We start from the raw sequence: 14,254 nt of genomic DNA, 5'->3' as shown, positions 1-14,254 counted from the left end.
AATCATTGTCAGTCTCATTTGGTAAATGATGGTGGATTTGAATGAATGTTTCTTTTTGGGAAAAAACCCCACTGTCATCTCAAGATCAGTTTATAGCTCTGCACCTTACAATTAAAAATCATGATCTACCTTTTGGAAGTAAGAATGAAGAGCTACATCTGCTTTTTTATTTAAAACCAAAAACCCAGCATTTAGGACAGTGATGATCAGAGTGGTAACAGAACCACCCAAACCAGTCAACTTTGGTGCATGTTTTACAACCATTGCATGGTACCAACAACTGAAAGACACAAACTCCTCCTGTCTCCAAATGACTTCACTATAGCACTGAATTAAACTAGTCTTTGGGCTTTAATTTTTACATAAAATGAAAGTGTCATATGAGGCCCGTTCCCCAATTTTTATCACAGTAAGAATATGTGTTTTTGTTTTTAAATCATTCTAAATGGTCTAAAGGGTTTTCTATTGAGGGGGAGGGAGAATATTTCTGGCCTGTTTGTTTTTTGCTTTAAGACAACTGTCTTAGGTACATAACATCAATGAGGGGTTACTAGCTTTTCCTTCCTCATATGTTCTCAGAACAGCCCTCACAGTCTGAACCTGCACCAATACAGGCCAACTCAGACACACTGCACAGCTGTATATAATTAAGCAATGTCAGTTTGTTTTCTCAGAAATTTAAAAGCATGTATTTGAAAACATCTCATCTTCAGTTTTAGCCCTCACTCAGAGTTGAATGACATTTTTAACACCATTCAGTCTAACATGGGATAGGTACGGTTTAACTACCACTCTAAGGAAGTCTCGGGGTGGTGTAAACAAGTTAATGCTTGGCTGCTAAGGGAAGTGTTGGAGGTTCAAGACTCCTCAGAGGCACCTAGGAACAAAGGCCTAGAGATCACCTGAAAAACCAGCCACTGAAAACCCTCCAGAGGACACCGTACTCCAACATGCGTCCATGTACTCGGAGTGACAGCCACTGGTGAAGGATCCCCAAATGTAAACTGCCCTGGCCTGCACTGTGGGACTTGAGAGCTGCCTTGGGAACACTAGTACCCTCTACTACTCTCTAGGCTTTAAATGTTCAAACACTGCTTTAGTGGACAGTGCTGTTAATGGAGGTTTTGGAGTTTGCTGTATGTATACACTGTGCCACTTATATTTAAGGACTTTAATATAAGTAAGACAGTGAGAACCATTAGATACTTCAAATTGTTTTCCTAACATTATTCCAAATGCATAAAACAGAGGCAAAAGCATGCCACTGGGTTTATCATACTGGCCTTTAGCTGTGTTGGGAAAATTATGATACAAAAAGTACCCATAAAATAGAAAAGGCAGCAAGTGAAACTAAATAAAAGGGTGGTGCTTTAAAGCAGATTTGAAAGGAGTTATTGTTCCTTTTTCTGAACGGAGGCTAGAAGAGGGGTGGGTGCACAGGGGTTCTGGTGTGGGCACCTCCAGTGCCATCCTGCAGTAAAACATGGATGCCTGTGAAGTCCTATCAACAAGGGCTAGAGACAGCACTCGGTTTTCTAAAGGATTATGCAGGACATCACCATGAGTTAAATACAGGACACTGAAGTCACTTTGAAGAGACACCACAAACATAATTAAGAACATAAATATATACATATATTTTTATTCAAGAAACTCAGAAGACAGCTTTCAAAGTAGTTGTTTCTTTAAACCACTCTAAATTCTTCCACACATACTTACTTATTTTGATTGTCACTTAATGCAGCACCTCAGTGTTTGCTGGTGGTGGTGATGGGCACTCAGTCATCTCTTCATAAACAAAATCCTACTTTATTAAACATTTCCCTGGGCAAACCCAGATGTCTTACAAAATATTGTTAAGTATTCCAAACAGAACCTGCGAAGTATTTGTTTATTTAAGAAAAATAAGGAATGTAGTGTTAAAATTATGACACAGGGAAGTATGCAAAACAGTCACCGAAAGAATTTTAATTTTCATGTATCTTCAGATCTGTTTAATGTCTTGTGAGCTGTTCAACGCTGCACTAAATATCCAGCATTCAAACTACAACAAAATTCATCCCCACTGTTTCCATAGGAGACATTTAAATAAGACCAAATTTATGTGGGCTTTTTTCCCTTTATCCAAAGCAGTGATCTTTTTTATTCAGAGTAGTATTTTTCAGTCCTTTTTTGTGCAAAAAAGTATTAACAAGAGCAATTCAAATAGAAATGCTGAAATGGCATGCCAACATTTCAGGGCACATTTAAAAACACTCAGTATAATTCTTGAATTTATTGTATTCTAGTACATTACTACCAATCACTTTTAGGTTAGTCTGTACATTTATTCGCATTGAAGCAATTTCCCTAGACCTCTGAAAATAAGCAGGCTCATTGGTCTCTTTTGGTGTCCACACATTAGGCAAGATAGGTTTACAATAGTGTCTAAATGGAACGAGGCTTCTACAATCTCTTAACTCCATCACATTCAAAACAAAATGCAAAGTTCATTTGGCTACCTTGAAATCACTCCCATAAACCTACTATGGTTCACTGGATCTAAACATTTCTCAGAAATGTGTCATTTTATAATTTCACCCAAGTGATGATTGGGGGATCCTTTAGAAATAGTTAATGCCTAGGATAATAAACTTTATCAAAATGAGTAATTGCAATAAAGTGCTTGTTATATTTCAAAATGATGCTTTTGTAGACTGTGGTATGTTGTTTTAAAAGTGTGTGCTATTCCTCATACAAAGGATCCCCAGGCGTGAGAGTGGCAGCCTCTCACCTGTCTCAGAAAGCAGCAGCACTATCTTTTGGTAGGCTGACAATAGGCACATTACCCACGTGGATGAGGCTACACTACTTGGTGCTATGGCCAAAAAAACAAAACAAAACAAACAACCAGGGAATAAAGGAGACAAAGGGGAGGAGGACGTGTAGAGGGCTCCTAGTATACTCGTAGTTATTATATACAAATATATTAAATATGCTATAAAAATAGTAGACTCTTTTCCTTTGCAGTTACTTCAGAAGATCCTTTTACAAGAACGTTCACCTAGTCCAAACCAACAAAAGATTCTTTCTGTTTGCCAATAAAATGCACATGCCCGTGTGCTGTTCCTCTTTCCATCATCTAAAAATTCCTAATAGCCTGCTGGCCAGACTCACTCAACAATATTAATATCCAGTGTTTATACCTTCCAATACTGACTCCCATGTGACTAAGAACAGGGTTGTAGACATTGGAAAGGCTTGAGTATTACACAAATGTTCCTCAACAAACTTTAAATCACCAAAGAAATGTAGAGAAAGGAAAAATGAGAAGCAAGCAATACTAGAATAAAATGCTATTTGTATTCCACTTATAAAAAGCTTGCCTCACTCTAGCAGAAGCACTGTAAACCATGCTGAGCACTATCCATTCTAAACATATCTCTTTGCAGAGCAAGCAAGAAAAGGCGCTCAATCCCAAATGCCCCTTTCTATCTAAGGCTTCTTGAACAAGGGTTCATCTCCCTTCAGTACAATGCCCTTGGTAGAGCTGTCCTGCTTCCGTGCTCATCCCTACCTCCAAGCAGGCAGCTTTAAGGCAACAACCAGTAACAACAGCACTTCTGCAGAATCCAAATAACATTTTCACTATTCTGCACTGAGTGTTAACAAAGTACTCAAAATCACTGGCATCCTTTTATCTGTAATACATTCCTAAACCAGATTTAAGTGACAAAGAAACCCCAGGTCTCTAAGTTTACTCCATCAACTTAGGAGGGAATTTAGAGACTGAACTGTAGTATTTATTTACATACTGCCCACTCCCACCCACCCACACACATTCACTTTTCCTCCAATATTTTCCCCACTCAAAATGGAGTACTTTTAGGTATCTAGGTTCTGGTTTGAGCCCACCCTCAGCAGCAATTTCCATTATTAATGCTTGTAGGTAGGTCTCTCTTCCAGTTGCTGAGTCACCCTGTGCCACAGCAGTTCAAAGCAAGACAACTAAAGGCAAGGGAGGCATTTCTCCTTACTTTCCACAGTGTCTTGCATATCTTAAAAAGTGCTACTCAGAAGAAAACATTTTAAAGAAAAGCAGTATCTGTGAGAATAAAGCAGAGGGACAAATGTAATTTCTAAGTAGCAGAAAGGTGTTTTCATTTGGTATCTTCATGATTTACATTTGGGATTTTAACTAACACCTTTGGCTAAAGAAATAAATGAAGAACAGACAGCTGCTGCATCTTCATCTGAATGAAAGCTTGAGGGGGAAGGGACAGGGCAGCTTTGTTCAAGCCAAGTTCAAGGGGAAGTAGAGGAAAGAGAAGGGGCTAAGATAGCACTTCTCCCTGACAGTGACGGAAGACGGCTGGGCTGTTCCTTCAGATTCAGCCACTGTTCATTCCAAGCAGGGAAAAAGTAAGCCGAGACCCAAAACAGGGATTAAAAAGAGAAATTCTTACTTTCATTCTAAATAATTTTGGGGATAGAAAATAATTTTAGAGATCAGATGAGGAGAATGTCAGTAAATAAACAGAATCTAACAAATTTACTTTGTGGCCTGGCTTAGCTCTGCTTCTGTTAACCTAAGTACAAACTACTTACTGTTTACCATCTATTTTTTTTAAATGGTACTTAAGACAAAAAGCCTTATCAGTTCATAACTTTTGCTAGTTAAATCCATACCACCAAAGCTTGCCAGTAAATGAGGCACAGCTCAGATATAAATGGAATGGCATGGTAAGATCAAGAAAGGCAATTTGAAGAGGGGAGAAAGTGTGACCATATTCTGCAACAACTTTGTCTGCAGTATATATATGCTCAAATACACATTTTTACATTTATGAGAAGGCCAGTAATCTCTCTAGATCATGTAGCTAGAATAATTCACTGATATTTAATTATTGATTAGTATCATGCTTCTTTTATAGCAGAATTTGTACCAGTTTTATTTTCTTTTCCACAGTAAAAATGACAGGAAAGTCTTAAAAATTTCCCTGACCCTTTAAATCTAGCAATTTTGCATTAAGTTATTTTCATTCATCAAAACTTTGTTTTAACAACTTCAATTCTATTATAGTTTAACATTTTCCTTTAAATTTTGCTTTATTATAGACACTGTCCTCTCAGTAATTATTTTTTATATTCTAGAATTTTCCTTTGCTCTGTTTATGTGGATCTTATTAACAGTACCATAAAATACCTTTTTAAAAAGTGTATGTAACTTCGGTTGGACTTTGTTACCTTTATGACATGACATAAAATCTTTGTTCATGTTCAGAAAGCATGTGAGTTACCACATTCTAGGGCAGTGAAGCCAATTCCTATGCTTTTTTTTCTTTGTAGGAAAATCAAGTTTATGTTGAACAAATATTTACTGGCAATTTTTCAATTACTCTTTAGTTTTAAAGGATATTAGCATGCTAACTTAGAAAAGCAATTTTTGGAACAGATTAATTATTTTGATAGTAGGATGTCATCTTTTATTTCTAAACTATTTTGTACCCTTAGTCCAAGAAACTTAGAGGAGAATAATAACACTGATACCCACATGCTTTTAAAAAGGTACTAAGGTTTCAAGACAGCTACTGAAACCAGACAATGGATTCAAGAAGGTGCATTATCACCTGAATTAAAATCAAGGCACTATGGGCTTTTTTTCCCCCTCAAATAACCCTGAATCATTTCTGACTAAAAGAAGCATTGAAATTATGAAGGATAATTAAAAAAGATTCCAACATATCCTAAAAGTTAAAATTCCCACCACAGAGAATTTAAAAAGTGCCTAAAATGTATTTTCTGTGCAAATTTTACTCCTATAACTGAGACATTCTTGAAATTACTTTCAGGCTTGTTGAAAACCATTTACACAAATATTTCCAACTATGAACTATAGTAAAATATATGATTCCCAACCATCTAAAATAAAGCAGTGCAAATCCTATTTTCAAACAAACATAATTGAAAAATAATGAAATGAGGGTATTTTCTTAATAACTTGAAAATCCTGTTCTATCAATAATTTAACCTGAAAAAGTCCATTTCCAGCAGCACGTCATACCTCAGTGAACAAACTATGACATCACTGCTAGAGTATGAGCAAAAGATTTGTGCCCCGGAAAACTCAAGAGAACACTATCGTGTTGTAAACAAGAGAGAAAACAGAGGGTGTGTTAATGTGTACATGGTATCAGGATCTAACAAAATGTAGTCATACCTATAAGCGATAATGCTCTCATGCAGCATACAAAATGATTTCTCTCCTTTTATCCACACATATACATAGTATTTTTACAGCGTCTGTACAATAGAGATTTTGAACTCACACAACATTCTGCAAGTAATCACTGTTCCATCATTTTCTGGAAAGGGGGAGAGGCTGGGAGGGGCATCTACTGGACTGTCTTCATGGCATTGTTGTAAGCAAACCCTGCCGTGGCAGTGGGGTGTCCTCCATAACACTTGCTAACAGGCATGGAACCACTAACAGTTACTAACATTGTTAGTGCCTCTCTGATTCACTGGAGGCCATGTTTCACAGCTGAGCTGCTTAACATTTGGCAATATACTCTTTTCCAACAAACAGTATCTGGGCAATTAAAACACTGTTTGAACTGGCAATGCCCTATGATTATCTCCCGCTGGCTGGTATTTAATGTACATCTGTAGCACTGGGCAGCATTTTCTCTGCCAACTACTCTCAGGAACTACAACACTTAATACTGCATCTCATGAAACTGCTGGAACTTTCCTCTTCTCCTCAGATCATCTGAGCAACTCTTCATAGACCAATCCCTTCCTCTCTTGGTGTCAGAGAGGAGGCATGTGTGCTACTGTGGTTGAACCTTGGAAGGATCAGTCAGGCTGTCAGTCCTGTGCCGACCAAGCTGCTGCTGTTGCTGAGCCTGGTGCTGCTGGTGATGTGACTGAGGGAAAGGGCTCTGCTGTAGTGGAAACGCAGCAGAGAGGATAAGCTGAGCGGAAGGATTCCCATGGAGCAACCGAGAAGTCTGAAAAACAAAGGGATTATGAAGTTATTACTTTCACCATACTTGTTCTGTAAGATTTACTCAAGTTTTCCACTGTACACAGAAACAATATCCAAAGTTCCACAGAATTGCAGTAACTTTCGCTTCCTTGCATAAAACTCTTTATTTTGGAAGACTCTTATGAGGCCTTCCTTCTTTCTGCAACCATGTATGACAAGAAATCCGAGCTGGAGATTTTAAGGTGTAGAAAGCAATGTATATTTAGCAATGAATAGCACATTCTTCTGATGTCAATGTCTTAAATAAAGACCCAAATTTTAAGCAGTTAATAAAATTTATAAGCACAGGTGTGGAATATGAAACATGAGGGGAACTGGACAATGCCTTATGCACACAGGCTCATCCTAGTGCTCAGAGCAGCAGTAGAAATGGCCTTAAGGTCAGTTGGCCAGGATTAGAGCCTGCCCATCCCATTTATTTATTAGATGTGTGATGCAAGCAAGCTATTTACTCCTCTAAACTTTAGTTTCTTAGTTTAAAAAAACAGACAGTAATGCCTATTCATACTGTGTTTTTACAAAGATTGTTAGTTTAAACATATGAAGTTCTCAGAACAGTACCTAGCACACAATATGAGCTTAATATTGATTACTAGTATAACTAATAAGTAAATGGATTTATATAGCTATAAAGTTATTAATAGGAGCTTAAAAGGAGCACAGACATGAGGACAAAGTTAAAAACCCAAGACTTTTCAAAAACCAAAGGCACAGAAAACAGTAGTAAGAAGCTGTGGATCTGAGTTTTATTCTGCCATCTATGTTACTCTGAGTAAGTATCAACTTTTAGAAGCCTAAATTTCTTTTACCTACTCTGGTCATAAATCTATAATCCTGGGAAATAAAACCAGCTGAAAAAGAAAGCCAGTTTTTAAAGTCCCTTCTCACTATTGAAAATACAATTTGATACAGGGTTCCTAATTATTAATTTTAAAATAAAACTTAGGTGGTGATTTTTCTTTTTTACGAAATACATAGGCATGCCTACACACACACACACACACACACACACACACACACACACACACACACACACACACATCATTAAACCTAAGTGACTATTAAGTTTTCCCAATAACTTTGTGAAAATTTTCTCTTATTAGCAAGTTTTGTATAGTAAAAATAACTCAAGATATTTGTGGTGGGTGATCCACGGGCCTGGTAAGATTACAACAGAATGCATTTTGGACACTGATCACATAATGGCATAATGGTAAGAAGCTGTGCTGCAATCCTGAAAGCATGTGGTTCCAATCCACCAGTTGCTCCATCAGAGGATGGGCAACCTCCTCCATTGTGGATTTACTGCCTCTCAAAACCTGCTGAAGGGTCAGCTATGGGTCGGTTCTGACTCAACAGTACACAACAACAACATTCTACACACATATTGGGAAACTCTGGTGGCACAGTCTATTGAAAGCTGTGCTTATAACCCAAAGATTCAGCTTCACTGGCAACTCAAATTCATCAACAGGTCCATAGAAGACGAACAACTCTTCCTATATGATTTACAGCCCAGAAAGTCCAATGTGGCAGTCAGCTATAAATTGGAATCAACCCAACAACATGAGAGATAAACACATCAGTGTATTTATGAAGGGTGCTGCCCATTTTATTTATCTCTTTGAAATGCTTTTGTGAGGACATCAGGGGAAAGAAGTAGTCTCATTCTTTTAAGGGCCTTAGTTCTCTGACAAAGAATGCTGGTGGTGCAGTGGTTAACTGTTTGGCTGCTACCGGAAAGGTGGTACTTTGAAACCACTAGTGGCTATACAAGTGACAGATGAGGCAGTCTGTTTCTGCAAAGTTTTATAGTCTTAAGGAATCCAATGGGCAATTCTACTCTGTCCTATAAAGTCACTATGAATTTTCAGATTCATTGTTCACAGGGTCACTTGAATTGTACTCAACTTGACAGCACCTAACAACCACCACCACAGTGAGTCTGATTTTAGTTTGAGGTCTAATAGAAGATGAGGTTTGAAGGTCTTTTTTTTTCTTTTTAAGGTTTTGCTTAATTCCCATTGATTATATTTCCCCTGGGTATTAGTATAGCTTACTATAGATTTTTACTCTTTACTTCTAATAATACCTAACCCAGTTAGTGACGGCTGCTCTATAGGTCAGGTCTAAGGAACTATATGACTTCTATAGCTGTCAGGTAACTAAACAATTTTAGTTTTTCATATGACCAAGCTAAGTACTATACTTGTATCAGGACACTGGGGATGATGTTGTTGTGTGCCATCAAGTCAGAACTGACTCATAGCTGATTCTCTAGTGAGTTTTCAGAGGCAGTAAATCACACAGGAGGAGAGTGCTCATTCTTCTCCCTCAAAGCAGCTGGTGAATTCGAACTGTGTACTTTGAGGATTGCAGTGCAGATTCTTACCACTAGGCCACCAAAGCTCCCTACTGAGGATGATTAACACTATATTTATATGTGAGTACATAGGATAATACTGAATCCCCTAATCATCCTCTAGGTTGCATAACTCTAATAATCTGTATCTGGCCTAGATGAGGTGGTTACAGCACAAATCTAGGCAGAATTGTTCCAAGTAGGCCAGAAGGAAGATGTTGGATTTCCTGAGACCACAGTCTGATTTCTGTGCCATTCTCAGCAAGGATACTGAAGTCTAGAGATCTGTACTGTTCATCTCCCTGCTGTGTACCCTGTGTCTTTGGTCTACATTCTTTAGATAAAATAGAGCCCGTCTCCTTTAATCACATGGCACCTGCATCTGTACTTCGGCTTATCTGACATGTCATCTGTTAAAATAAAGAGTAAAATGACCACTGTCGTTGGGCTGACTATGGAACTGATTCCAACTCCTACCTTGCCTGCGCCGGATGCGCCTCACGATCTCTGCGTGCCTGAGCCCACCACTGCGGTCCCCGTGCCAATCTGTGACACTGAGGGGCTAGCTCTCCTTTGATGACTCTGCACTTTTCCACACATAATGTGTTTTTCCAAGAACTACTCCTCCTGTCAACATGCCCAAAGAGTGTGAAGGAAAAACATTTTCACAATCTTTGCTTCAAAGGAGCATTCTCTAGTTGCACTTCTATCAAGACTTTTTTTTATTCTTGACAGTTCATAGTTTATTGAACACTTTTCACCAATACAATTCAAAGGCATCTTTTTTTTCTTTGTCTTTTTACTCATGAACCAATTTTCACAAGTATATGAAGCAACAAATAAGGCTCCAGGAATAGATGGTATACCAATTGAAGTATTTCAGATAACAGATGTTGCCCTGGATGTCCTCATCAAGTTGTGCCAAGAAATCTGGAGAACCACCACTTGGCCAACTGACTGGAAGAGATCTATATTTGTTCCCATCCCAAAGAAAGGTGGCACAACAGAGTGTGGAAACTATAGAACAATCTCACTGATTTCACATGCAAGCAAGATTCTACTGAAGATTATCCAAAAACGACTTGAACAGTACATCAGCAGAGAACTACCAGAAGTCCAGGCTGGGTTTAGAAGGGGTCGTGGTACTAGGGATATTGTAGGTAATGTTAGATGGATCTTGGCTGAAAGCAGGGAATACCAGAGGAATGTCTATCTGTGTTTCATTGACTATGCAAAGGCATTTCACTGTGTGGATCATAACAAACTGTGGCTGACTCTGAGAAGAATGGGAACCCCAGAACACTTGATCGTGCTAATGTGAAACTTATACTTGGACCAGGAGGCAGTCGTCAGAACAGAGCAAGGGAACACTGCATGGTTCAAAATTGGGAAGGGCGTACACCAGGGATGAATCCTATCTCCATACCTTTTCAACCTATATGCAGAACAGATTATCCAGGAGGCTCAGCTCTATGAGGAAAATGTGGGGTCAAGATTGGTGGATGATTTATCAACAATCTGTGTTATGCAGATGACACAACCCTGCTTGCTAAAACTGAAGAGGACCTAAGCACCTGCTGCAGAGTGTCAAGGACTGCAGCCTCTAATATGGATTGAGGCTCAATGTCAAGAAGACAAAGATTCTCACTACTGGACCAACTGGCAGCATCAGGATGGATGGTGAAGAGATTGAGATTGTACACAGCTTTAGTTTACTTGGCTCCACAGTCAACACTCTTGGCACCAGTAGCCAGGAAATTAAAAGGCGCATTGCCATGGGAAAGTCTGCTGTTAGGGACCTCTCCAAAGTACTGAGGAGCAATGGTGTCTCTCTGGAGACTAAGGTGCGTTTGATACAGGCCATGGTCTTTGCAATCACTTGTTATGCATCAGAGAGTTGGACAATGACCAAAGAGGATAGAAGGAGAACGCATGCCTTTGAGCTGTGGTGCTGGAGAAGAGTATTGAGAATACCATGGACTGCTCGGAAAACAAACAGATTTGTCCTGGAAAGGGTTAAACCGGGTTGTTCCTTGGAGGCAAGGGTTCTGAGGCTCCGTCTAACATACTTTGGACATGTTGTGAGGAGAGACCGGTCCTTGGAGAAGGACATCATACTTGGGAGGGTGGAGGGACGGCGCAGGAGGGGAAGGCCCTCTATGAGGTGGATTGATTCAGTGACTGGGATAATCGGGTTGGGATGGGAGTGTCAGAGACAGTGCGATTGGCACAGGACAGAGCAGAGTTTAGGGCTGTTGTACACAGTGTCGCTTTGAGTCACAAGTGACTCGATGGCACATAACAACAACAACCACAACATATGAAGCAACTGAAAATAGTATGGTTTGAGCACAGGTACATCTTAGCATTGAAATGAACGTCCTTGTTCGTTAGCACTTTTAAGAAGTCACTGATGACAAATCTGTCCAATGGTACTATGATCAAGGACTGACATACATTTTTGATTTGCTCATGAAGTATAAACCGTCATACACAAATGAATTCATTATTTGGTAGAAAAGTGAATATGAAAATGTATCAAGTTTAAGTAATCAGCCAAAGGTCACACAATAGGTAATCCATCACTGATTCAGTCTCACAACCTGTCTCCTAATTGTTTTTCTGAAGTTAAATTATACTAAAAAATTAATATAGTTCAACAAAATATTTTAGGACAAAGCATATACTACACTAACTCCTGTCTTATAGAGGGTATAGTTTGAAGGACTGCTAGAAAGAAACGGGAAGGAAAAGCAAAAGATGCTTTTACTTGGATTCTTTAAACTTTAGCCAGAAACATAAAACAGGCTCTATGTCAAATGCCCTGATGTAGGCAGGAAATGGAACACAAAGTCAGGGTAAAAGTTTCCCAAAGACTGAATAAGAGAGTGTTGTTGTTGCTGTTGTTGTTGTTATGTACCGTCGAGTTGTTTGCGACTCATAGCGACCCTATGTACAACAGCCCTAAACCCTGCTCTATACTGTGCCAATCTCACTGCCTCTGGCACACCCATCCCGACTACCCCAGTCACTGAATCAATCCACCTCATAAAGGGCCTTCCCCTCCTGTGCTGTCCCTATACCCTACCAAGCATGATGTCCCTCTCCAAGGACCTGTCTCTCCTTAAAACATGTCCAAAGTATGTCAGACGAAGCCCCAGAATCCTTGCCTCCAAGGAGTAGCCTGGTTTAACCCTCCCTAGGATGGATCTGTTTGTTTTCTTGGCACTTCATGGAACATGCAATACTCTTCTCCAGCACCACAGCTCAAAGGCATTAATTCTCCTTCTATCCTCCCTAGTCATTGTCCAACTCTCTGATGCATAACAAGTGATTGCAAAGACCATGGCCTGTATCTGATAATAGCTTCTGACACGCCTGCAGGTACGAAGCCCCAAGGCAGAGCCAAAAATGGTTGGGAGGAGCAAAGGGGAGACTGAGGGACATGCCTCTGGCAGAACGGGGAGCCTGGAAGCCAAGAGGGCACAAGTTGAGGCCAGGCAACACAGAGGCCACTCTGGCTTCTGACATGCCTGCAGGTACGAAGCCCCAAGGCGGAGCCAAAAACGGTTGAATAAGAGAGTAGGCGGGGGAAGAAAAATCACTATTCAAGGCATATTTTCTACCCTTGTGCAGATTCAAATAGTATAGTAAGCTTTCTTGGATTTTTAAAAAGATTACAGGCAGGGGAGCTCTGGTGGCCTAGTGGCAAGGAACTGCAACTACAATCGCAGAGGCAGGCGCACAACCCACCAGATGCTCTGCAGGGGAAGGAGGGACAATCTCCTCCTGTACCAGTCAGATCTGATCTGATGGTGGAAGCGCGCGCGCGCGCGCACACACACACACACACACACACACACACACACACACACACAAAGATTATGTTCACAACTGTTCTCTTAAATGTCTAATTTCACTACACAAAAGCAAGTGCATTTCAGGTGGTGTCTCCAGGGAAGCCTTACCTGTAAAAACTGCTGTGGTGGTTGGGTCAGTGGCGCCTGAGACGGCTGCTGCAGTGCAGGGAGCTGCTGCTCCTGGGAATGGGGCTGCGGCTGTGCCTGCGGCTGCTGCTGGGGTACGGACAGTGCCTGGGGTTGCTGCTGCTGGGCAGCGAAGGTGGGATAGGCGGTCACCACCTGACCCATGAGCATAGTGCTCGGCACCATGACCGCCCCACAGGCAACCGGAGCAGTCACTAATTTGGTCACCAGCTGCTGACCTTGAGGAAATCTGTCAGTGAAAAGAAATAGAAGAAAGAGAGTCAGAAGGTTAAGGGATACACAGTAAACAGAATGGCTAACTGCTGGTTGGTCTATGATAACACCCATGATATGCCAATTTTGTCTTAAAGCTGTTCGGGTGATATTTAATTTCATATTATTAAAAATTCTTTGTGGAATACTAGTTAAATAAAAATCCATGTAATAAAATTAACATAGGGTAACATAAAAATGCAAACTTCTTATAAAATCACTAAGTACTTGGGAATCAGATTCATTTGCTAATCATGAATAAACTTTTTCTAAATTTTATTGGTTTGCTCACAAAGTACATTATGTTTCATACTATTCTTCATTCATATTGTATTTCATACAATCATTCCCATGTATTATGTTTTATAAAATCTATCAGTGTTGGACCTTGCCCATCACAGCCCAAATGAATAGAACTTTATGGAAACTTAGAAGACTAAATAGAAGAAATTAACAATGAAAGTTCTATTTTATAAACATAATTGAAAACCAATGTCATTAAAATACTAAATAACAGTGTCCTCAATTCATAAATATATCAATCCAGTACACAGAATCTCCTCTGTCAGATTTCATGTCCTTTACCCCTATCTCCATTCATCC

At 39.7% G+C, this 14,254-nt stretch overlaps 1 protein-coding gene across 1 annotated transcript in view; it reads right to left on the bottom strand.

Annotated features, from left to right (window-relative positions):
* Positions 1-6,812: 6,812 nt before the first annotated feature.
* Positions 6,813-14,254, bottom strand: part of CLOCK (clock circadian regulator) — a 141,638-nt gene continuing 134,196 nt past the window's right edge. The window contains exons 19-20 of the mRNA XM_006898097.1: positions 13,361-13,628; positions 6,813-6,992 (exon numbers count right to left, since the gene is read on the bottom strand). Coding sequence (XP_006898159.1) covers positions 6,813-6,992; positions 13,361-13,628 — 448 coding nt within the window. The remainder of the gene's footprint in view (positions 6,993-13,360; positions 13,629-14,254) is intronic.

Source organism: Elephantulus edwardii, unplaced genomic scaffold, assembly GCF_000299155.1.
Source record: "Elephantulus edwardii isolate Elephantulus edwardi_28Jun2011 unplaced genomic scaffold, EleEdw1.0 scaffold00220, whole genome shotgun sequence".
Classification (NCBI taxonomy): domain Eukaryota; kingdom Metazoa; phylum Chordata; class Mammalia; order Macroscelidea; family Macroscelididae; genus Elephantulus; species Elephantulus edwardii.
This window is presented reverse-complemented; position numbering and strand designations above follow the sequence as displayed.